The following is a 23191-nucleotide window of genomic DNA, read 5'->3' as shown; positions in this document are numbered from 1 at the left end:
AGTAATGCTGGCAACGCTGTCATTTATCTGCTCAACTCGGCGGAGCGCAAACTCTTCGGTGTGTTAACGTAGTTTTTTTTGTCTTACCGCCGCTTTCTTCCGTCGTCAAACGGCTCGGTGGCGACTGCGGACGTGCCCCGAAGCGCCTGTCAGCAGCTGTCAGGAAGTGAGCATTGATTATTACGTGTGTCATTAAAGCTCGCGCTGATCAGTTTCGTCGCCACGGACGTGGAGCTGTCAAAAAAAGTCTCGTGCGGACAACTAACGGTTAAACTTTTACGTATGATTTCCTCTTTTTGACTGTAATATGTGTGTTTTTAGCCAGTTTGTGTGTGATATTTACGTGCAGCAGAAATAAATGTTAACTCCTAAGGTTGCCTCTGTTTTTTTCCAAATGCGAAAGGGACTCTGAAACCGAAAATGTGTTTCTTTCGAGGTGACTGTGTACACTTTCCCAGAAGTCGGTAGAAGTTTCTAGCTGCCTGTCATAGTGTGAAAACTCACTACTTTTAGAAGAAGGGAAAAAAGAGTCTCTTTTGAAATGGACATCTGGTTTGGTGTGTGGATTATAGTGTCAGACTATGGATTAAGTCACTCTGATTTCTTTAGCAGCCATGACAGCGCCTGCATCTGTTTTTATCCATCTGTTTCTCATGTTTTAGCACATCTTAAAAAGTCCTGCATTCCTCTGGCTTAGCTTTCATACCCGATGTGCCATCAGATAGTTTACAGAATGTGAATAAGGAGAAATAAAAGGTGATCTGACAATTTGTTGTTTTTTCTTTTTTCTGTTTTTCTTTTAGATTTAATCTGGAATTTTAATAAACTCAGCTCCTGTTCAGCTGGTGTCTACCATTGTGGAATTTACTAGTGCCAACTTTTGTTGAAGTTCAATGTGAGATACCCGGGATTGAGAAGAAATAGTGAGCGGATGCTGTTGTGGAACATAACTTCTTGATCTTACTAAGGATGTGGATGTACCCAGTTTTCAGCAGCAGAAAGGGGGAATCTTTATGGATCTCATTTTTGTGAGGCTAATTGTTCAACCATGGTAAAACTTGCAAACCCTCTTTACACGGAGTGGATTCTTGAAGCAATACAGAAAATCAAAAGGCAAAAGCAGAGGCCCTCAGAGGAGAGAATTTGCCATGCGGTGGCAACGTCACATGGACTGGACAAGAAGACCGTCCTTGAGCAGTTGGAATTAAGTGTTCACGATGGCTCTATCCTCAAGGTTACAAATAAAGGAAGCGCCTCCTACAAGGATCCAGGACATCCCGGAAGAGTTGGATCAATCTTGCCTGCAAATGCACCTGTGCCATCAAAGGAATCTATATGGAATTCGAGCGATCTGCGCCATATTGATTGGAATAAAATGCTTAGGAGGGCCATCGAAGGCCTGGATGATACCCATGGCTCCTCGCTAAAGAACATCGAGAGGTATCTGAGGAACCAGGATGACCTCTCAGACATTGTTGATAACCCCGCTTTCCGGCAGAGGTTGCGGCTGGCTGCTAAGCGAGCAGTTAACAATGGCAGGTTGTCAAAAAATGGTCCGAGGTATAAGCTCAGCCATGGAAGCGTAGAGGGAAGGAGCTCCAGGTGTCCAAGTGCTTCCACCTTGGTCCTGTCATCTGTGACACTCCTCCCCCACGAGCGAGACCAGGTACACACACCTCGGCCTCTGCATTGTTACTCCTTCTTGATCGTACTTCAGTCATGTTGATTCATGTGTCATTTTGAGCTTTTCTTTGCCTAATGCTGCTGTTAACCCAAAAGGAGACATTCCTAAAAGTAGAAACATATTCCTGCTGTTGTTGATGTCTTATTGTTTTTGATCTTCTTGTCAAGCTCTGACATGTGCCACAGCTTTTTTTTGGTTCTTCAGCAGTGGCATTTATTTGAAACCTTCAGCAGTTGGGAAGGTTGAAAGTTCAGGCCACCACTTAAGAGTAGGACTTTTATGATTGTGGTCTTAATCTTTGGGACTTAAAGCTGGGCAGGTCTGAAACAACGCCATCTAGAGTGTGTCCTTTTGGGATTGTGTTGCTGTTGGTCTCCATAATAAGAGAGCTTGGATAATCAGAAAGTCATGCTGACTGTGTGGTAGGCAGTCTGCTGTAGGCTTCCCACAGGTTATGTAACTCTAGCCTAATGACCTTAAAGGATGTGGCTGGCGTTCTTGTGAGTTGGTGAACAAAATTATGATAGATTATTGGTAATTTGCACGTGAATGAGCATGTGTTGAGAAAGTAAGACTGAATATTCTCCCGACTGCATGCAGCTGTTATGAACTTGGTGCAAACTGAGATGCCCCAGAGAGGAAATAACACCATATAAACAAACTTTCGACATCCACAGGGTGGTTTATAGTTTGCAGAGATTGTGTCTTTGTTACTGGTGTTTAACAATAACACATGCTGCTGACAAATGTCTGCAAGATGACAGCACTTTTGTTCTTGCTTTGCAATTTTAAGACACTGTCAAAGAGTGGGAAGAGTGCTTGATGGAAAATGGTTTTCACTGCGTGACCTAAAGTGCAGTGTGTAGTCATCTAGTTAGTGTGTTGTCAAGGCTTTTTGCATATCATGTGTTGAGGCTTATCAAGATGAAATGCGGTCTAGTCTATGCACAAGTTATGCAGCTGAAGTAGCAAGCAGCATCAGGCTATAGAGATGTCACCCTGCTCTTCACCAGTTTCACAGTGAATAATCAGGAAGCGACACCTTGATACTGCAGCCACAACTGTGACTGTGTCTGTGGTGAGGCCAAAAGTGAAACTGAGAAGTGTTTAGAGACACAGTGTCCTGCAGTGGTTCTCATAGCTGAGGAAGGCCTGCTGTTTTCCATTTGGAACATTTCAACCTATTGCTCGCGGCCTGATGACATCACCTCGCCGGGTCCAGGTTTGCTGTTCACTTCAAAGGATGAGACAGCTCTGCCTGCTCAGTAGTTGAGTGTGTGTGCTGAGAATAAGAGATACTTTGAGGTAAAAAAGAGCAGTCTTGGTTTAGAGTTTATTAGATTCTGAAGAGACTCTGGCAGGAACAAAGGCAAGGAATGAGAGTTTTTTTCCTGCTGTGTTATGCAACCACTTGAGCTCTCTCTCTCTCTCTACCAGCACTGTTCTAATAGGACCCCACCCCCTCACTCAGGACAGCCTGCTCTTTTGAAGCAGCATAATTTCCTGTAATGTACTTAATTTAGAATCCCCAAGTAAATCATCAGCATCTCTTCAGCTGCGTTTCTTTCTTTCTTTCTTTATTTTGCATTTTTCTCTTGTACAGATTGCAAATTGCTATTGGTTTTTAATCACCAGACACAAGAATATTCCTAATGGAAATTAATCCAGCTTCTGGATCAGCCTTCATAGCTGAGTCAGTGGAGACTGTGTTATGGAGCCTTATTAAGACTTATTATTTTAAACAACTTCACATCACTGTGCTTGGAGCATTTCATCAGCGGCGTACACAGGTTGCACATTAGCACTGTCATTATCAGTCTTTATCACTTTAGCGGAAATCATATTTATAGTTGTCTGTTAACCTATAATGAAAGTGTCACACAGTGCACTTCATGTACCTAAGCAACAAGGCATAAGCCAAAGTATTCCTAACACCAAGGCTCTGTTCTCAAATCCTGTTGTCTGCATCTGTTAGCAGTGATAATACAGACTTCGTTGTGATCAAGGACGACTGCTAATGGTTTTCCCCTTTTGTCTGCTTGAAGCAAGTCTCAATTCAACTTTGATGAAGCCTTAGCTGGCAGATTTTGCACAGTCGAGTTAACAAAACACAGAGCTTTAAAGGCAACAACATTTTGGAAATGACAGAAAATTAAGCAAAACGTCCACAACAAGTTCAGCTTTTGCCTTTACACTGCTTTTTTTTTTGACTGATCAGAAATCTCACATCCAGAGATATTCATTATAACATTTTGTTATTATAGGTGACCTGTAATGGTAATTTCAGCTCTATATTTTAATTCTTGGACTGTAGTACAGTAGCTTTGCGTTGTTTATGCGTTGATAATAATCTTTATTTATATTATATCGACTGTAATAAGCCATTTTCTATCTATCTATCTATCTTTCGCCCCCTTCACACCAGCTTTTTTCTGATTGGTTGCCCGTCAGAAGCGGAAGGTTTGAACAGCATATAAGGTTATCCACCCTCCTGATTGTTTGTTGATCTTATTGTTATTTTGTCCCTTTTGCATACAAAAATCATTGAGATCATTATGTGCATTTGGACTGTGAAGGCAATGTTGTTTGCCCTTCTTGAACTTGCTGCCTTTTGTCTGGGTGAGATGTGTTTTATTATGAGTTATCATCACATATATCAGAAATCACCAGTTACCTCTGAGCCACAGTGTTAAATCATACAGGTGTAGCCTCATCACAAAGCTCATCACATAGATTTTTTTGTGATTTTATGTCCATAATCACAGCTGTGTGAGCAGCAGTCTGCTTCTAATGCCAGCCCGCTTTCAAATATTGACCTGGCAGGTTGGAAAATAGAGTAATCATTGATGTGGCAGTAAACTGCTTCCCCTCGCCGTAGCAAGTAATTGATACAGCCAGGAACAATGACCAGATTGCCATTGCATCCTTGCTTCACTTTCCCTCTGGGGTTCATTTGGAGTGGAGTGACGGATTGAAGGGATGCTGCTGTTTTTGTGTTTTGTTGACGAATGGAAAAGGAAAAACAACACCTCCCCCGATTCAAATGAGGGTCAGAGGGAGGTCAGTGCCAGCAGAAATTTGAAAGATGCAAATTGGGTTATGGTCAGGATGATGATCTGCGTCATAGAAACCAGGAACTAATTATGGCCATCCCTAGAGGGCCCTCCAAGACTCCAGTCAATTGGTGAGGCCTTAGTGTGTAAACTGATGATGAGGTGGGTTATTTACGGTCACACCCTGCGAGTGTTATTTTCCGTTAAGAACTTCCTCTCGAGCTGAGAAGGAAACCGCAGTTTGTTGCTTCTGTAAGAGGCTTTTTTGTATGATCTCACATTTAAAGGGAGACTTGTGAAAGCCACACTGCAGCCATCTCAGTTAAGTCTGGTCTTGATTTCAGCCTAAGATTCATTAGACTTTGACTGGCTTTGTATGAAGTAATGACACAAAGTCTTCCCAGCTCTCGCGCTCTCTCTGAAGTCGGCCTCTCTTCATTCTGAGTGATCAATGGGGAAATCCTCTTAAACCTTGAGCTCATATTTTACTTCTTCTGAACTTAACTGTAAGCCCTTAAATGAGCGTTTGTTCTGAGACTTGCAACATTTACTGTGGATCATGGCAGTAACAATGAGAGCATGTTTTATTATTGAGGTAATTTGATTACATGCTGGTTAATCCTTTCAGACTGGAGTGCAAGCTTTAAGAATTGGATTAAGCCCTTAAACTATGATTACTAAGATCACTTACCCATTCAGATGTAATGGATAAAGGAGGTGGATCTCAGATGCAGCATATCTCTGAGGATAAGATTCATTTATTATTCATTTCTAGTCTGTGAGAACTCCACTCTTTTATTTTTTTCCCCATTCTGTGAGCTGCTTCTTCCCGCTGATATTTTCATGGGAGTTTCATTGAATCCGCACTTGTCATGTTAACCAGCAATACATGAATAGTGATCTCAAAATCTGGATCAAAGATTTCAGCGCTGCACACACAGTCTGTCAGTCTGTCCCTTAAACAGTTTGTCTTTGCTTGTGTTCCCACACCAGCTCCGGGTCGACCCCATCCCAATATGCAGTTTCTGTCTCGGAACGAAAGAGTCAAATCGGGACAAGCGGCCAGAAGAGCTGCTGTCCTGTGCAGACTGTGGGAGCAGTGGTAAGTCACCTTGTGTAACGCTTCACTTTACTGCATGTTCCCACGAGCCATAACATACTGTAAACAAGACTAAACTGCTGGTATGTTAGCTCAGAAGCAACAGTGTCAGCGTATATGTGGACATAGGTCAGAAATGTGGTTAAAATCACTGCACTGGCGTATAACATCATGTCATATTTATGCTATATGTAGGAAATGTTGTGTTTGAAATGTTGTGCAAACTAAGCTAGATTTCTATCATCAGTCAAACGTTTTGCACATTTAATGGTGTTAAAATTCACAGTTTACTATGTGCCTGTGTTTTCGTGTCACGACTCAGTAGTGCTCGATGTTTTCAAAAACATGTTCTTGCATTATTTTGGCATATTATCAGTATCCCAACAAAAACTTAAACATCTTCTTTTCAGTAATGCTCCTTTGTGATACATTAACTTGTTTATTTCTCAAGTATAATAAATCCTACTTGACCTAAATTTACCATTTAAAGGCAGCGGTGTCACTTTTGGCTGCAGAATAGTGCAGAATTAACACTGTCTGTCTGTGTGTGTGAGTGACTCTCTTTCTCTTTCTTTCTTGTCAACATTGAATACACAGCCAATCCTATTTGAATAAACTTTATTACCTGGGTGTTTGCGCTCACAGTGAGCTTTTACATTGTGGCAGGTTGATTGACCCATAGCGTGCGAGCAGGTTCTGGCCGTGGAGGAAGGCCAATTAAAATGTGTAAAGCAAGTTAACACATTGTACAAGATCAATAAAAAAAAGACACACACACACTGTGTACTCAGCTTTAAAGGGCTAACCCTCCTACCATGTTGTACCTGATACACAGAACAACTGTTGAGCAGTCTAAACCTAATGGGTAGAAGTCACGCTCCAAGAGTGTGAATATATAGACATAAATAGATTATTCAGGGGTGGGGGGGGGGGGGGCATTAAGCAGACACATTGCCTGATATAAACTAATTACATCAGCAGTATTAAAGAAATGTCAACAAATTTCTGTCATCTCAGTGTTCAGTATATATTCAAGTCATCCAACTTTGGCGGTAGCAGTTTTCTGCATCAGTTAGGCAGATTTCATATTCTTTCACCATATTTTTCTCTTCCCTTTAAGGGATTTATTGGAAGAACAATCTGCAAATTGAGTGGCTGGAGGGATCCAAATTACTTGCAAGCCTCAGAAGGGCAGATGCTCCAAGTGACCATTAGAATCTGAAATCACCCAAGTCATTTTCGCTCACTTCAAATTATTTTATAGAGCCACTCCAGTTATAGCAGATCAAAGATCAACCTTTCCCCGCTGCAGATTGTTGGCATTTCCTTTAGTGTTCTTTTGTTCCAGACAAAACTGCTAACCCCCCATAAAATTACCTCTGCCTAGGAGTCATTTATGTTTGAACAATTATTTTAAATGCCGTAAGGAATTGTTCTCCTGGTGACATTTTTATAGCTCAAATTTGACTAAGTAGCGTCGAGGTGGTTTTCATTAACCACTCGTAGTGTACACAAATTGTGCTCTCACTGTAAAACAGCTGTTTTACAACCATGAGAGGGAGCCGGGTGAGAGAAGAGGCAAGCTTTTACATGACTTTCATGGATCAGCTTCCATTAGAATGAGTGCTGCTACTGTTTCTGCCTCATTAAGATCAAATTATCTGTAATTAGTGGCTCAGATGTTTGATCATACTGTTTTTAGACACAACTTGTGCCAGGAGGAAAAGTGTTGTGGACATACAGGCACAGGCCCAGCATTGTTTTTTAGTGATGTAATATGTTAATGTTTAACCTGACTGTGTTGACAAATGAAAAACCTTGTCTCTGGCTCGGTGACAGCGCCAGCGGTGGTAAAATGTCCTGTGCTAATATGCATTTTTTATTGCTCCTAAAGGACATCCATCATGTCTGAAGTTTTCCCCTGAATTAACCTCAAATGTGAAGAGATTACGGTGGCAGTGTATTGAATGCAAAACCTGCAGCTCCTGTCGAATACAGGGGAAAAACGCTGTGAGTATTACACATGCATCTTAACACACACCATTTTCAGTGTTGTTGGCTTGAAGGTAGATCCCATTTTGTGCATCCCTGAGGATTTGTTGAGATTTGTAAAGCCTCTCTTGTGCACAATTGGGCTTATTTTTCAAAAAAAGAAAGACTTTAAATGACGGGGGTGTTACATGTATGCAACTGGGACATCCTTTACACATGCCTGCTGTTCCCTTTCAGGATGAGATGCTGTTCTGCGATTCATGTGATCGGGGCTTTCACATGGAATGCTGCGATCCGCCGCTTTCAAGAATGCCAAAAGGTGAGGTGTTTATACTGTCTGGCTTCTCTGTTTTCCCCCCTCTGCTGTCAATTCAAAGCCTTTTCTTCACAGAGGGCCGTTTGGGGCTGTCACTCAGCACACAGAGAAGCAGCGGTGGCTTATTAGGAGCTTTGCATGCATATCAAATTATTCCAGCTTCCCTGGGGAGATTTGCTATCTCTGGATTACAGTACTGACCCTACATTGAGGCTTGTAATGATGGTGCACGTACTGTAGTAGGATATTTGGCAGGCAATTCATACGAGTCACATAGCTGAGCTCAACAAGCTGACACAAAGTCTATTTTTCCAAACGGAGAACTGACCCAATGTTTTTCTTATGGATTTTCGCTTTGTGCTGAGTAATTGATTGTCATTGTGAGCTGGTGGGAATCTCGCCAGCTCTTCCTATTAAAGGAAATGTTTCAAATGAATGTACTGTATGTCCTCTGAATTGATGAACCCACCCAAACGGTACTCTCTCTGTTTGGACACCCTCCAGGAACCTGGATCTGCCAAGTCTGCAGGCCGAAGGAGAACGGGAAGAAACTGCTGCACAAGAAAGCCGATCAGATCAAACGTCGATATGCAAAGCCAATCGGAAGGCCCAGAAATAAGCTCAAACAAAGAATGTAAGTGTGCTGTAATCTAACTAACAGCAGTTACGTTATACTCAAGGTTAATTGTTTGGTCTAATAACAGTGCATCTGCTGGTAAGATCTCAATACATGGGAACATTTCTGTAGAGAAGTCATATTTCCATTTTTATAGTAAACAATCCATGGTCCATTGCAAACATGCAAGCTATAAACTGCATTACAGTTTATAGCTTGACTCTGGTTTAAGTTCCTGACCTGATTAACTATAAATTTAAACATAAGCTATAATACATTTAGCCTCCACAGAGAATAAGAACACCCAAAAATGCAAAACAAATACAGGTCACTTCTATGCATTACATAGAATTAATATTGGTAAATTCACGTGTAAACAGCACTTAAGTGTTGTTATTGGATAAAGGAGATCCGTAGACTTTATATATAGCTTTTATAAAAGATGGTCGTTGCTACCAAGTCTTCTTTTTCTAATAGGCAGCGGAAGGAGACTCGTCTACTCAAAAATGACCTTTCTGCACCCTTGTTCTGTGACCTCTGGAACCACTTTCCTAATGAATTTGTGGTTTCTGTCATACTAAGTACAACATAGTTGAAGTTATTTTTGTAAATAATGCTCCTGATTAGTGTCAAAAAGGAGAACAAACCTGGGTATGCTTTAAGGTAGGGCTACCTTAGAACTGATGGCTCACTTCCCCTATGAGCGTCTGCTCACAGTGATGGCTGACATGTGTTTGGCTACTTCCATCTTTTTAAACAGTCTATAGCTGGACGGTTTGTTCGCTCTGGGCTGTAGCAAGCCCCTTAAAACTACAGAAGGTTTAGTATTAAAATGTGTAAAATCACATTTTCACTCTCTTGTGTATTCAGGCAAGATGTGCAGCTGTATTTTATATCTTGATTTGAAAATATATCTTGATATAAAAATGTTTAAAAAAGTGAATGTAAGATGATTTGTGCAGCCCCTCTATCATTACAATATTTATATTTAAATGCTATTTTCAGTCAGTAGCAGTGCTAATAATAGTTTGAATGCCCTTTATTGATGCCACGTGGGGGCATTTCTGCTGTATGTTACAGCAACAACAGTAAAAGTTAAATTATATAGATGGTTATACAGGTTATAATTATATAGACAGACATTTTTATGTGTGAAAATGAATCGATGTCCACAACTTACATCATGCTGCGAGCATTTTATTCATCCTGTGCCTGGGAATATGAGCTCCTGGTGTCAAGGTAGAGAAAACAAACATTATTGTGTCTAACTAAGAATCTCACAGATAACTCTGAACAGGAAATATGAAGCAAGACTTTAGGCTTTGTATAAATATTACTGTTAATGACATTACATTTCTGAAAATGATTTGTGCCTCAAAACTTTAATGACATAATTACACGTCTGAGTTGATGTTTTTGGTTACATTCATGTGTCAGCAGTGAGATCTACATTTACTTTGCTGTTCTTGTCCCGGCAGGTCTGTAAGCAGTGGTGACGGCTCCATGGTAGCACTGGGAGGAAGGGGGTCACCTGGTAGGGGTCAAAAGATTACCGTCTGTTCCACACCTTCATCTGGTCATGCTGCATCTGTGAAGGACGCCCGAGACAGATTTGCTGTTGCAGACCCTTGTTGTGCGGTCGACGCCACCCAATTCACCACTTCCACTCCCTCCACCACTCCCCTCCTCACGCCCACCTCCACCCCAGCTACACTCACTGTTAACAAGAAAATTAAAGGGCTTATCGATGGGCTTTCCAAATTCTTTACTCCTTCCCCCGTGGGCCGTCACACGCGAGCTGTAGCCATAGAGTCGCCCGCCAAACAGTTAAGCTCTAGAGAAAAGGGTCCGCCCAAACTGTCCAAGCCACCAGAGCCGTTTGCCTTTGCTGCTGATGCCTCTCAAAAGATAACCCCCTCATCCTGTGCACTTCCTCCTGCTTCCACATTGCCCGGACTTAGCCCCCCCTCGCAGGTGTCCAGCAGTTCCACTTCTGCTAACTCTCCCCAGAGCTCTTCCAGCCAGTCTAGTGTTCCTTCCCTGAGTAGTCTCTGCAATAGCAGCCAACTTAAGGGACTTTTTGACGGACTCTCTCACATTTTTACTACTCAGGGACAGTCACGGAAAAAGCGACTACCTTCCTATGCGCCACCTAAGCCCCTGCCCCATAAGCAGTACTCCCCCCATACGTCCAAAACAGGGCCCCAGCGCCTTGGAAAGAGCGAGTTTAATAAAAATAGGTTAGACTCCACAACTGCTGGGCCAGGCCGACCCAGAGGACACCCGTTTAAGATGGTCAGTCATTTCAAACGTAACCCTTTCTTTAAAAAGCGCAGGACACTAGGCAGGCTGAGGTATAAAGGGAGCCCTCAGAAGGGAGCCCTCTCACCAGGAAAGGGAGACTTGACTGACGGAAGAATTAAGCCTGAGAATAATCATGGTAAGCAAGGCTCGAAATTCCAACCAAGACCTGCGTCTCCACACCTCTAAGCTTCTTCTTTATTTTTTACTTTCATTTTTTAAAAGCTTGACACTCGCAGTTATTTTTTTCCAGACTAGAGCTTATCTTTTCTTTGAGAAGGCACCCTCAGCACTCTAACAGACTACTAATCTTCCTTAAATTCTTTTAGTTTATTAACACAATTTCGTTGCGTTTTGACTTGACTGCGGAGTATACGTGGCTTCCATCCTCTCGCCCGTTGGCTTTTGTCATAGTGCATGGCCCACTAACTCCCTCATGTTGCTCCTTGCTCTGTCTTCGACCGTCTGCAGTAGTGCGCCCATTGTGATCACTACCTAGTAGAGACTGTAGTCCCATCGCCCTCTTCCTCATCCCACCCTCACTCTTGAAATCACTGTCTCCTCTCAACCTCACTTCCAGCGGTCATTACGAACCAGTGATTCACCCACCCAAGCTGACTCAGAGCTGACACGATGATTATGGCCTAAGTGCAGTAACCCTTACATTTCACTGTCTTCAGGAGTGAAGTCACAGCTTAAAAAAAAAAGAAAGACATGTAGGGGAAAAAAACCAAACGGATGTATGTTTCAAGAAGTTCTAAACAATATCCCGCACAAACACTCGTTACTCCTCCAGCACATTTCCATAAATATGTTAATGATGCATCACTTCCACTTGTAATGGGTTTTTGTTTTGGTGGTTAAGTCATGGTGTTGATGTCTTTCATAAAATTACTGCCTGCTTTCCAGCATCAGTTGCTTTTCATGTCGACACTCGCTCCCTTCACTGCATCTGCTTCTTAATTCATGGGAAACTGTCTTGGTGGATGACTAAGCACATGAAAGCGGTTACGCAATTAGAGTGATTTAGTTTCACTTCATTACATTAGGGATTTTCATATAAACATGCAAAGATGATACATTATGAAATTCCTCTGAGACACAGCCTCAAACAGGCTCAGCAGCAGTGCTCACAGTATAAGCACATTTGCATAGAATGCATTTATGAGATTATTCCACGGCTGCTTCAAACGGGGCGCTGTTGATGTGCCGCCTGATGTGTTGATGTCGTGCCATTGTTCCTCTAACAGGCCACAACGGGGAGCTGCACGTGAAGCAGGAGACCCAGGCAGACTTTGCGGCCATGTCCAGAGACCACGTCACAGAGGAGGACATCGAGACCTTCACACGAATCCAGGAACTCGCTGCTCAGGTAGGAAAACGCTATAAAAGGTCAGAATTTTTTGCTCATTTTACGTGCTTGCAAGAAAACTGAAAGGAGAACCAAAGTGGGATTATATACACAAAGAAGGTCTTTCAGTGATAATATGTCATGTCAGTTTTATTCATCTCTCTTGAGTATATTGTAATATAAAAGGAGCCAACTTCTAATCCAATTGTGTTCATTGCCTAATTAGTAAACTCTTGCCAATAAAAAAGCTGAATACAAGCCAAGAATACACGAAACAATAACCCATGTAAAAGAAAGTCTTCTTTTTGACTTTTTTGTGTAATTTTGCACTTCTTGGAGGTGAATATTTGTCAGCATTTTTAGACTAACACTTCAGACATACAAGCCTAGAGACCCCCCGGAAAAGTGTATTTCCCGACTGGTTTGGGAGTTATTAATTAAGGTTGCTGGCAGTGTCCATATGAAATCGGTTGCAAAGAGGGTGCTGCACCAAAGGCTCCTTGCATGTTTTGGTTGCTAGCAGGTTGCCCATAGTTTGCATGGAAGAAAGGGACTTGTCTACCCTTCACTTTCCGAGCTGTAAGGAAACTTACTCACCCTAAAAACTGCACCTTTTGAAATGTGTTGGCTGTAACAGTAAAACACCACTGTCCGGTCTGTAGGCCCGTGCAGCAGGGCATAACTGAGCAGGCTAACAAAACATTCGTATAGGTTAAATTCTCCGCCTTCTTCAGACTGTTTATCTTTGACTGAGGGTACAATTTGGCCTCAGTCAAACTGTTTGTCTTTCCACAGAACATTTTGTTTTTCTAAGACCCTGAAGCATGACTCTGCAGTTTCACTCTTAATTTAAACAGATAGATATACTATACGTCTGGAATGCATGGGTCTTAATAAGCAAAAAAGCTTATTTCACTAATACTTACGAATTTAAAAGGTCCTAACTTTGGTTAAAAAGATCAAGGGCTCAAATATAACTTAGTTTGTTTATAGACTCAGAAAACCATATAGACATCAGAGAATATGCAGAAATGCTGAGTAAAAATAGTCAAAAAAAAAAAAAGAAACGGAAACCACTGGCTCAGTCGGTAACTGGGGTGTCAGCATGGTAAAGATTATCTTATTTGTGCAACTGATTTTGGGCAGATGTATCTTTCATTTCTCACGAGAACCATGAGCCACAATCTCGTCTCGACAGAGTTCTTGACAAGAGGAACTGTAATGCTGAATTATCTGGGTCACTATATTTATCAGTGTGTTTTTGTTAAATCTTTTTACAGAGAACCGGATCTCGTTCATCACTGACGAACACAGACTCCGTTCGATGCCCCGCTGTCATTGAATTTGGGAAGTATGAGATCCAGACCTGGTACTCATCACCTTACCCACCTGAATATTCAAGGTAAGTAGTATTTTTTTGCACCAGATAATGCCAATTTCTTTTGTTGCTGGTGCCGAGTTTATTTCAGTTTCCTGTTATAAAGCCTCCCATGCTGAAGTACAAACCTCATCTCTCGTTTTTGTCTTCACCAGATTACAAAAGCTTTATATATGCGAGTTCTGTCTGAAGTACATGAGAAGCAAAAACATCCTCCAGAGACACACAAAGAAGTGTGGCTGGTTCCACCCGCCAGCCAATGAAATCTACAGAAAGGACAACCTCTCCGTATTTGAGGTCAGCTTCCCTTTACAGCAATAAAGCAATAACTGTATGCTGCATGAGATCCCACTGAATGGGCTCTGGGAGGGTGGGGGAATGGGAACTGTTTGAACAGTGTCCTCTTGCTCTTTTTATTCCGTGTTTAGGTTGATGGAAATGTCAGCAAACTATTCTGCCAAAACCTCTGCCTGTTAGCCAAGCTTTTCCTGGATCACAAGACCTTGTATTATGATGTGGAGCCTTTCCTCTTCTACATACTTACAAAGAATGATGAGAAAGGCTGTCATCTTGTGGGCTATTTCTCCAAGGTAAGAATTACAGAGTGATTTTATGGGAAATGAAGGAATACCGCACATCATTTGTGAATGCTGATACTGAGACCTCACGGTAGTTTGTCTATTTAGTGATGTGGATTTAACTTCCTCACAGTGGTTCAAATGTGGGGAGATTTTCTGCTTTCTCAGTTTTAGATGACCGTAAATTGATCATCTTGGAATATCTAATGTTATAAAAAATCAAATGTCAGTTGCAGCCGTAATTCTCACACGGCGATACTTTTTAGTGAAACATCTCGGTTTGTGTATTTGATGTGCATGTGCATGTGCACAGCTTTAGACAAGGACAATGGCAGGTGCAGTAAATTGCCAGCTTCAGCAGAGCTCTGACATACTTGATCTGTTTCTCCTTCCCCCAGGAAAAGCTTTGCCAGCAGAAGTACAATGTCTCCTGCATAATGATCATGCCTCAGTACCAAAGGCAAGGATTTGGAAGGTTCCTTATTGATTTCAGTAAGTTCCTTAATGCCTTTTTAGACCACCACTCTTGGTTTTTATTATTGGTCTTTACAAACAGTTTCAGATTAAAGGCAGAGTTTTGTAGCTTATGGCAAGGTGCTGTTATTTTGTTAAGGCTTTTCAAGGGGGTCTAATCAAGAGCATTCATGTACAGTGCTTAGGCAATCACAGAAGATTAGGAGTGGGAAACATAACATTCTGGCTGCAGTATTAATTTGATGGCCAGTAGTTTTCACCTAAGCATTGCCTGAAGAGCCCCCCCCACACACACACACACACAGACACACACACACACCAAATTCTCTCTCCTTGACTTCTGATGAGCCGTGGATGCTGTTTTTTTGTTTTAAGTCTAGTAAATGCAACACATACAATATTTAAAGCCCACAGTCCGCTTATGAAAACAGTTGCTGCCTTGAGTGGATTTTTGTGTTTAGGCAGGCATTTTTTTGTCATTATAGGCATTTTATTATTTTTCAAGGGTTGTCTCCGTGCCGACCGTGGAAGACAAGGAAAAAAAGGAGTGAGTGCAGGGGTGGGCAGGCGGTAATGGAGCATTTGATTTCCTGTTCACTTTGGGAACCATTGAGACAGAGATGCGAGAGGATCTGTGATATTGAGAGTGTGCTGATAACAAAGACAGGGATTAAGGGAGATTGAACACAGCTGAGTTCTGAGCTCTTTGAAGGCTTTATTGGAAAATGTAGCTTTGGAGCTGGAAGTTGTTTAGATTAAGATTTTCTGTTATATTGGATTGTATTAGAGGAACACTTTGTCTCAGGTAGCTCTCACAGCAGAGCATTAGTGTGTGTAAAGCGTTCTCTTTCAAATCATAATTCACAGGTCTCAGAGTAGCGCTTTTGTTTTGCTTTATTAATGATAATATACTTGTGAAATGACACAAAATGAAAAACGACTTTTTCAATTAACTTATTGGAATATTCATCTCTAAGTGTATTTATCACAAGCTGCTGTTCTTAGCTTTAGTAATGAATATTGTCATGATTACTGGAATATTATGTGTTCCCTGTTTTGTGATTAGATTAGCTTGTTTGGTTCTCAGTAGTGGGTGCACATTAAAAGGCATTAATTAATTTCATGCCGCTCATAATGGATGACCCTTGACAGGGCTGCTATAAAACTAATTACACACAGATCCATATTAGTATTTTTTTTCCTTGTGCGTTATCTCTCCTAAGTGCAGTCTCCTGTGAGCAATGACATCCAGCTGCTTCTCTGTTTCGCTCTGTCGCTTTGTTTCCTCTTTCAACCTCCTTTGTTGCCCTTGCTGGCATGTGTCATACCTTCTGACGGAGGTTGAAGGAGTGGAAAGCTTCTCTCCCTTTTACACTATTTGATGGTGAATCCCAACTAGGGTTTGGCGTCACATCTTTACATGAATACAGAGGGAAGGGGGGAGGCGCAGGGATTGGATTACAATCCGAAATAACCCAGCCGCTGCCTGCAGCTCGACTAAAGCATTTTGTTTTTGTTTGAATCGTGTCTTTTTAGGTTACCTTCTCACCAGGCAAGAAGGACAAGCTGGATCCCCAGAGAAGCCGCTGTCAGATCTGGGTCGCTTATCCTACCTGGCATATTGGAAAAGTGTCATACTGGAGCACCTTTATAAGCACCCAGATAAACACATCAGTGTTAAAGGAATAAGCAGGGCCACTGGGATGTGTCCACATGACATCGCCGCTACTCTCCAGCAGCTTGGCATGATTGACAGACAGGATGGCAGGTCAGTTTCAGAGCCACAGTCTCCTTCAACTTGCGCTGCCGCTGCTGCTTCTGCTGTCTGACTTATCCAGGCCAGCGGGTATTTTTAACAGCATATCCATTAATGCCGCCGAATATTGACAGAAGTAAGTCAGGTTAAGCACCCCCAAGGACACGAAGCACCTGCTGCCCCAATGAGCGCTACTTTAACGCTCGTATTTAACCACACTTCACCCTCTGTTACCTTTTGTTATGGATGTAGAGTAATGTGCTTTCCTCTTTGCGAAAAAGGATCGTGCTGATCAGAAGGGAACGACTGATTCAGCGACACATGGAGAAGCTCAGGGCGAACCCACGTCAGATCGAGGTGGATCCAGACGCCCTGCGTTGGACGCCTTCCACCACTCTGAACGCTGTCCTGTCTGAGGAGGAGAGGGAAGCAGAGATGGATGTAGGTTCCTTTGTTCAAGAAACACTAGTTATTTGTTTCTGCTTGCCTGCAATGCTGTTAGTAAATGTTTGTTTGATTAGCTTGGGAGTTCAAATAGAGGCCATTAATGGGAAAGGCATTCTCACTGTCAGCAGGCATCTAATGTTGTGCAAAATTGCTCTAAATCAGTTCACTGCATAATTGATAGTACTGAATATTCCATGAAATGCAATCTTTCCACGGTCGCTTAACAGGAACGTTTCCTTCATGACGGGCAGACATCCAATCATGACGCTGCTCTTATTATCAGGAGAAACCTGCAGTGATTCATTTGTCATGATGTTAATTCCAATCTCTTGCTTTCCCATTAGCGTCGTTGCTCAGATGTTGGATCCGTGCGTGCGCCTTTCCCAGAGATAATGCATCTTGTCTGTTTAATTACCAGGCTGAGCGGCTGAAGGAGCAGGCCAGTTGCTGGGAGAAGGAGGAGAGAGAGGGCTACATGATGACTCACAGTAGTAGGCAACCTCTCACGAAGGTCCACTGTAAGGTTCCCTACAGGACCTACGAACGAAGGCCCGCACCGCCCTGGACCAGGCGCATCCAGCTGACTGAGGAAGTGAGCGATGAGGAAGCTGACGACGATGACGACGACTCAGATGGCTCACCACCCATCTTGACAAAAGCCCATGCAATGCTTGCAGCCAAGAGAAAGGTGACTGTCAGTGTTTGTGTGTGCCACTGTGGAGTTTGCTTCTAGGACAAAGTGGGATTGAGTGTATGTCTAGATGTTTTCCTTCATTAAAGAGCATGTTGTGGTTGAGATGGAAAGGTTTGATAAATATTCATGAATTCGGTGTAGGGTTCAGTGGCTTCCTCCTGTCATCTCGAGCCTCCCTGTGTGCCTGCAGCTGTGTAGATAATAGATTGTGTTTTCACTGCTGGTGTCGAGACTGTGCAGGCTAAACCTTGTACTATTGTCAGTGGTCATGGTTAATTTACTGCCCTCCTCTGTGCTCCTCACATCTGTTCCGTCTATATGGCACTGCCCCCTTGTGCTGGAGATAATATTACAACTGGCTGCATGATGTCAGGGGAGACCTTTTCAACTAAAACAGTATGGAAACCAGAAAAGAATGACAGTGGTTGATCGGGTTTATTTGGTGCATTAGTTACTGTATTCATTTCGCATTTTTCTTATGAACGATTTCGGGGGGAAGAGCGGTTACAGTCTGAGGCAGTCAGTGGGAAACAACTGGAGAATGTAAAATATAGACTGTGGTTTCTGCTTACTCTGCCTTTCTCATTTGTGGGTTTCCACACCAGCCTGCATTGCTCAAACATTTAGTCTTGCGCTGTGGTTTTAACATTTTGCATTTAGCACAGAATCCTGTATGGGTTTAAAAGCTGTACCATCATGGAGGTCATCCACATACTGCCCCACTTTCCAGCATTAACAAAAACCAATCTGCTTTGATTGAGGTTTGTTTTCATTGGTTCTTCTCATGTTTGTATTTCAGAGAACCCTGGTTCTGAAGAAGAGAGGGCGTAAAAGAAAGCGGATAAACAGCAGCGTAACGACAGAAACCATCTCAGAGACGACAGAGGTGCTGAACGAGCCATTCGACAACTCTGAGGATGAGCGTCCCATGCCCCTTCTGGAGCGCACTTTTAGAGTTGGTGAGATGGATGAAGAAGATGAGGAGGAGGCACACAAGGACAAGACACCAGCTGCACCGATAAAACGACGAAGAGGTCGCCCAAGGCTGGAGAAAAATGTGCAAAAAAACAATCTCGAACACTGGAATGAAGGTACTTGAGCTGTGATTGCTGTTTACAAAAAAACAAAAAGCAGCTAAACTTTATATTTCTTATGTTATTTCTCTACACTTCTATGCCTATGTCATGGCAAACCAGTAAAGTGTTGCATTGTTTTGATCTGTAGGAGCTGATCTTCTCTCTAAGAGACCCAGCAAACCCCGTCCAGTGAAACGGAAGAAAGGCTGGCCCAAAGGAGTGAAACGTGGACCTCCTAAATGGAAGCTAAAGAACGAAAGAAAGATGGGCTTTAAGCTGAACCTCTACACACCCCCTGAAACTCCAATGGAGGCAGAGCAGCACCACATTCATACTGAGGAAGCAAAGGATGGGCCGCACCAGGATGGCATTCATGTCGATGAGGGCAGCAAGGCAGGCAGAGGCTCGGCAAGTCCCAATATAATGCTGGACAGGTTCCCTTCTGAACCCCCAAGTCCTGCTGACCATGGCTCCCACAAGTCGAGCTCTCCAGAAGCATCACCGGTAGCTTCTCTGGTGTGCTCCCCAGCTGCCTCTCCTGGCGCAGTGTGCCCAAGGCAAGTTGATGCAGCTGATTCACCAGAACCACCTGAAGATGACCAGCAGGAGGTCCAACATGAGCAGAAATCCCCAGCCAAAGATGTAGTGCACAGCACAGAGGGTGCTGTATCGCTAGAGAATGAGAATGAGGAAGATGAGGAGGAGGGCGAGCAAAGAGCCCAAATAGAGGATCAGGATGCAGACAATGAAGATGACCGCGACAACAAGACAGCAGGGCCAGAGAATAATGCAGAAGACCTGGAAGAGAGTTCGAAAGACTTACCCAAATGCACGCCAACTTTTTTAGATGCAAAAGAAGACAATGACTCTGAGTTGAGTCAGCAGGTTTCTACAGTACTCTGTAGTGAAGCGGAACCAGCTACTGCTACAGAAAGCATCCAGGATAGTGCGCCGGCAGAACCATCAGAAGCAACACCGGCACCTGAAGCAGCAGCAGTCACTTCAAAAGCAGCTGTAGACTCTGATAATCCTGCAGACTCTGAGTCAGAGGAAGAGAGTTTGCATAGTCCTTGTCCAGAACACCACCTGCCTCTTCCGCCTGCAGAGAGGCCAATACTCAATCCCATGCTGAGGGAGGATCCCCCAGTCTGCACAGAGATTGACTCAGAGACAGCCCAAGCTGTTCAGTCCCTGACGCAGGAGACCGAGCGGGAGAATGTTTTCCAGGACTGCGTGGAGAGCCAGGAGCCCTGCAGGAACCTGCAAACGTATGCCCATGTGAGCCAGAGCCCCCAGATCACCTCGCTGGACGACTGTCCTCAGTCAGATCACAGCAGCCCCCTTTCCTCTGCGCACTCCCATCCCAGCCAATCAGTACGCTCAGTTAACAGCCCAGCTGTCTCCATCCTGGACAGTGGCTACACGCAGATCAGCCCTGACCACAGTGCCATCTCAGTGCCGTCGCTCCATAATATGGAGACAAGTCCCATGATGGATGTACCGTCGGTGTCTGATCACTCGCAGCAGGTGGTGGACAGTGGCTTCAGCGATCTGGGCAGCATTGAGAGTACGACAGAGAACTACGAGAACCCCAGCAGCTACGACTCCACCATGGGCCAGAACAGCTGCTCATACGGCAGCATCCCCCCTAGCGGCCTGCCCCAGAGCAGCTGCGCCGTGAGCCAACAAATGGCTGCCGTTAACCCCGGCAGCTGCGGGATGATCCAGCAGAACAGCCTGAGCTCACCACCGCACTGCAACGTCAAGTCACCGCAGGGCTGCGTCGTGGTTGAGAGGCCTCCGAGCAACAGCCAGCACAACCAGCATAGTCAACACAGCCAGCGCAGCCAACACAATCAACACACCTCCCACAGCAGGCACGGCCCACACAATCAGCACACCCAACACAATCAGCACGGTCCACACAATCAGCTTACCCAGCACACTCAACACAATCCCCACAACCAGCATAGCCACCATCACAATCATCACCTGCAGCACAATCAGCTCAGCCAGCACAATCCGCATGCTCAGCATAGCCTTCACAATCAGCACGGTCAGCACAGCCAGCAGCAGTCTATGACTCAGTGCGCCATACCCACCAATTTCGCCACCACCATGCAGCTGGCAGACATCCCTGAATCTGGCAACCCAAACTTTGCCCTCTATGAGAGGATCAACCACCAGGGGGAGTATGGCAGCGGGCACTATTCTCAGTCCTCTGGCCTTAGTCTCGCCAAATTGCAACAATTTACCAACACATTCATAGAGCACCCTCACTCGCTGCCTTTCAACCACTCGGCCTCACACCCCATCACATCATACGCCAACACCCCCTCATTATCATCGCAGCACTCTAGCCTGGTATCCTTGTCCCAGACGCCACATCGAGTCCCCAACCCACAGGTGCAGGCCACCGTGACCCCGTCCCCGAATCTCAGCTCACCGCCACCCATGATGCTACAGCGCAACATGGGCATCCCGCACTCGCAGCGGATCCAGCCTCAGATGGCCTCCAAAAATCACATCTCTGCACGCTCCAAGTCGGCCTCGCTGTCGCACCACCAGCAGCAGATGTACCCCCGGCCGCCACAGGCTGTCGCCATGCAGGCGCCATCCAGGACGCTGGCCGCCATGCCACGCATGAACATGAGCATGAACATCATGCCGGCACCAGCCTACAACGTCAACTCCATGAACATGCCCTCCCTCAACGCCATGAACGGCTACAGCATGAGCCAGCCCATGATGAACAGTGGCTACCATGGCAACCATGCCTATATGAACCAGTCACCCCAGTACTCTATGCAGATGGGCATGATGGGAACACAGCCATACCCCCAGCAGCCCATGCAGGCTCCACCACATGGCAACATGGTGTACACTCCAGCTGGGCACCATGGCTACATGGACACAGGCATATCCAAGCAGTCCCTGAAAGGGCCTTTCATCAGGCGGTAACTGTCCGCAGGACTGAGCTGCTTCTCCTCGTGTGCATTTTGCTGTTAAAAGATGCACTGATTTGGCCTTTTCCCTTTTTTCTTTATTTCTTTTTGTGTGTGTGTGTGTGTATGTCTTCATTTTTCCTTTTTTTTTTTTTTTTTTCTTGTTGTTGTTATTGTTAATGACTTATTAAAAAAACCAGCAGAAGCAGCAGCACTTGGAAAGAATGCAAAAAATTTCATCAGTGAGTAAACTTTGAAGTTAATGTTTGAAAAGTATTTTTTGTTCCTCCAGATGGGAAGCCTTACATCATTATGATGAAAATCTATTTAATTAGTGTTAGTGTCTCTGATGTGTCTTTAGACCAGGCGGGTTCAGAGCTCACAGGTAGAGATTTCATCAGTGGTCTTGTGTAGCAGCCTCAAATGAAGCCATTTAACGTGCCTGCTACAGGTGGAGATAGTGGCTGTTTGAACCTGTTCAGTGTACCTGTCTAACAGTGCTGACAGTTAGTTTGTACTATACTCATGCCTTTGTATATTTAAATTATTGTACTTATTTTGTAAAGTGACAACTAGCATGCTTCAGTCTCTGTTAGTGACAGTGCATTGAGTAGTACTGTACAAGTGTTGTGCTTAATAGCAAGCCATTTTAAAAATATCTGGCCTTTACTAGGTTTCCCTCTACGGGGAGAAAGATGAAAAACTATATTTTGTTAATTCTAATAATGTAAAAAAAAAAATATGTAAACTTAGTCTTGTTTTCTGTTTGGTTTGAGAGGTTTTATTGCTATGTATGTATAATTCTGAAGTCTTTTGTAACAGATCTCCTTGAGGCAGCTTTCTGTTTAATAAAGCAGACTGATTTCTGTCAAAGTAACAAAGCATATCTCAGTGTTTTTACCCTGAAAAATTCTAAAACATTTCGAAATGTCCAGAAGTGTGGCAGAATTTAAAAAAAAAAAAGAACTAAATGATTATAATGATGAATAACAATAAAGAAAATATAAATTTAGTCCAAAGTCGATATTTTACATAATGCCTTTAAAGCTACGTTTTCATTCCATCTGTAGATTTGTTTTCTATCTTTATAAAATGTTGGATTTATATTTTACCGAAGTGTAGAAGAATAGATCCTGTGAATAGACCAAACTAAGCTAATGGATTGCATGTAAAACGCAACTTGTACTTGTGTTTTTGTTTATATTGCTCTTTTGTAATCTTTCTACCTGTACAGAGTTGCTGGTAAGAACGGGGGGAAATACCTGGCTATGTGCACACAAATCGGACAGAATGACATTCTTGTATTTATGACTTTTCTCCTTTTTGTCAGTCACTTAAAATGCTGTACATTTTAGCATAAGAATAAATTATGATTGACCATGTACATCACTGTTCCGCTTTTAATTTCAAAACATGCGTGTCGCAGAACCC

The 23191-nt window shown here is 43.5% G+C and overlaps 1 protein-coding gene across 1 annotated transcript; it reads left to right on the top strand.

Moving 5' to 3' along the window:
• Positions 1 to 1048: 1048 nt before the first annotated feature.
• kat6b (K(lysine) acetyltransferase 6B) lies at positions 1049 to 23144 on the top strand. The gene is made up of 16 exons (XM_085169802.1): positions 1049 to 1666; positions 5731 to 5839; positions 7731 to 7846; positions 8066 to 8147; positions 8649 to 8778; positions 10239 to 11200; positions 12312 to 12433; positions 13693 to 13814; positions 13946 to 14087; positions 14219 to 14380; positions 14767 to 14860; positions 16379 to 16610; positions 16880 to 17039; positions 17464 to 17733; positions 18539 to 18830; positions 18964 to 23144. Exons 1-16 carry the CDS (start codon positions 1049 to 1051, stop codon positions 21774 to 21776), a joined length of 6426 nt encoding a protein of 2141 aa, XP_085025928.1. The 3' UTR covers positions 21777 to 23144.
• The last annotated feature ends 47 nt before the right edge of the window (positions 23145 to 23191 follow it).

The sequence above is a fragment of the Neolamprologus multifasciatus genome, chromosome 8 (assembly GCF_963576455.1).
Source record: "Neolamprologus multifasciatus chromosome 8, fNeoMul1.2, whole genome shotgun sequence".
NCBI lineage: Eukaryota > Metazoa > Chordata > Actinopteri > Cichliformes > Cichlidae > Neolamprologus > Neolamprologus multifasciatus.
This window is presented reverse-complemented; position numbering and strand designations above follow the sequence as displayed.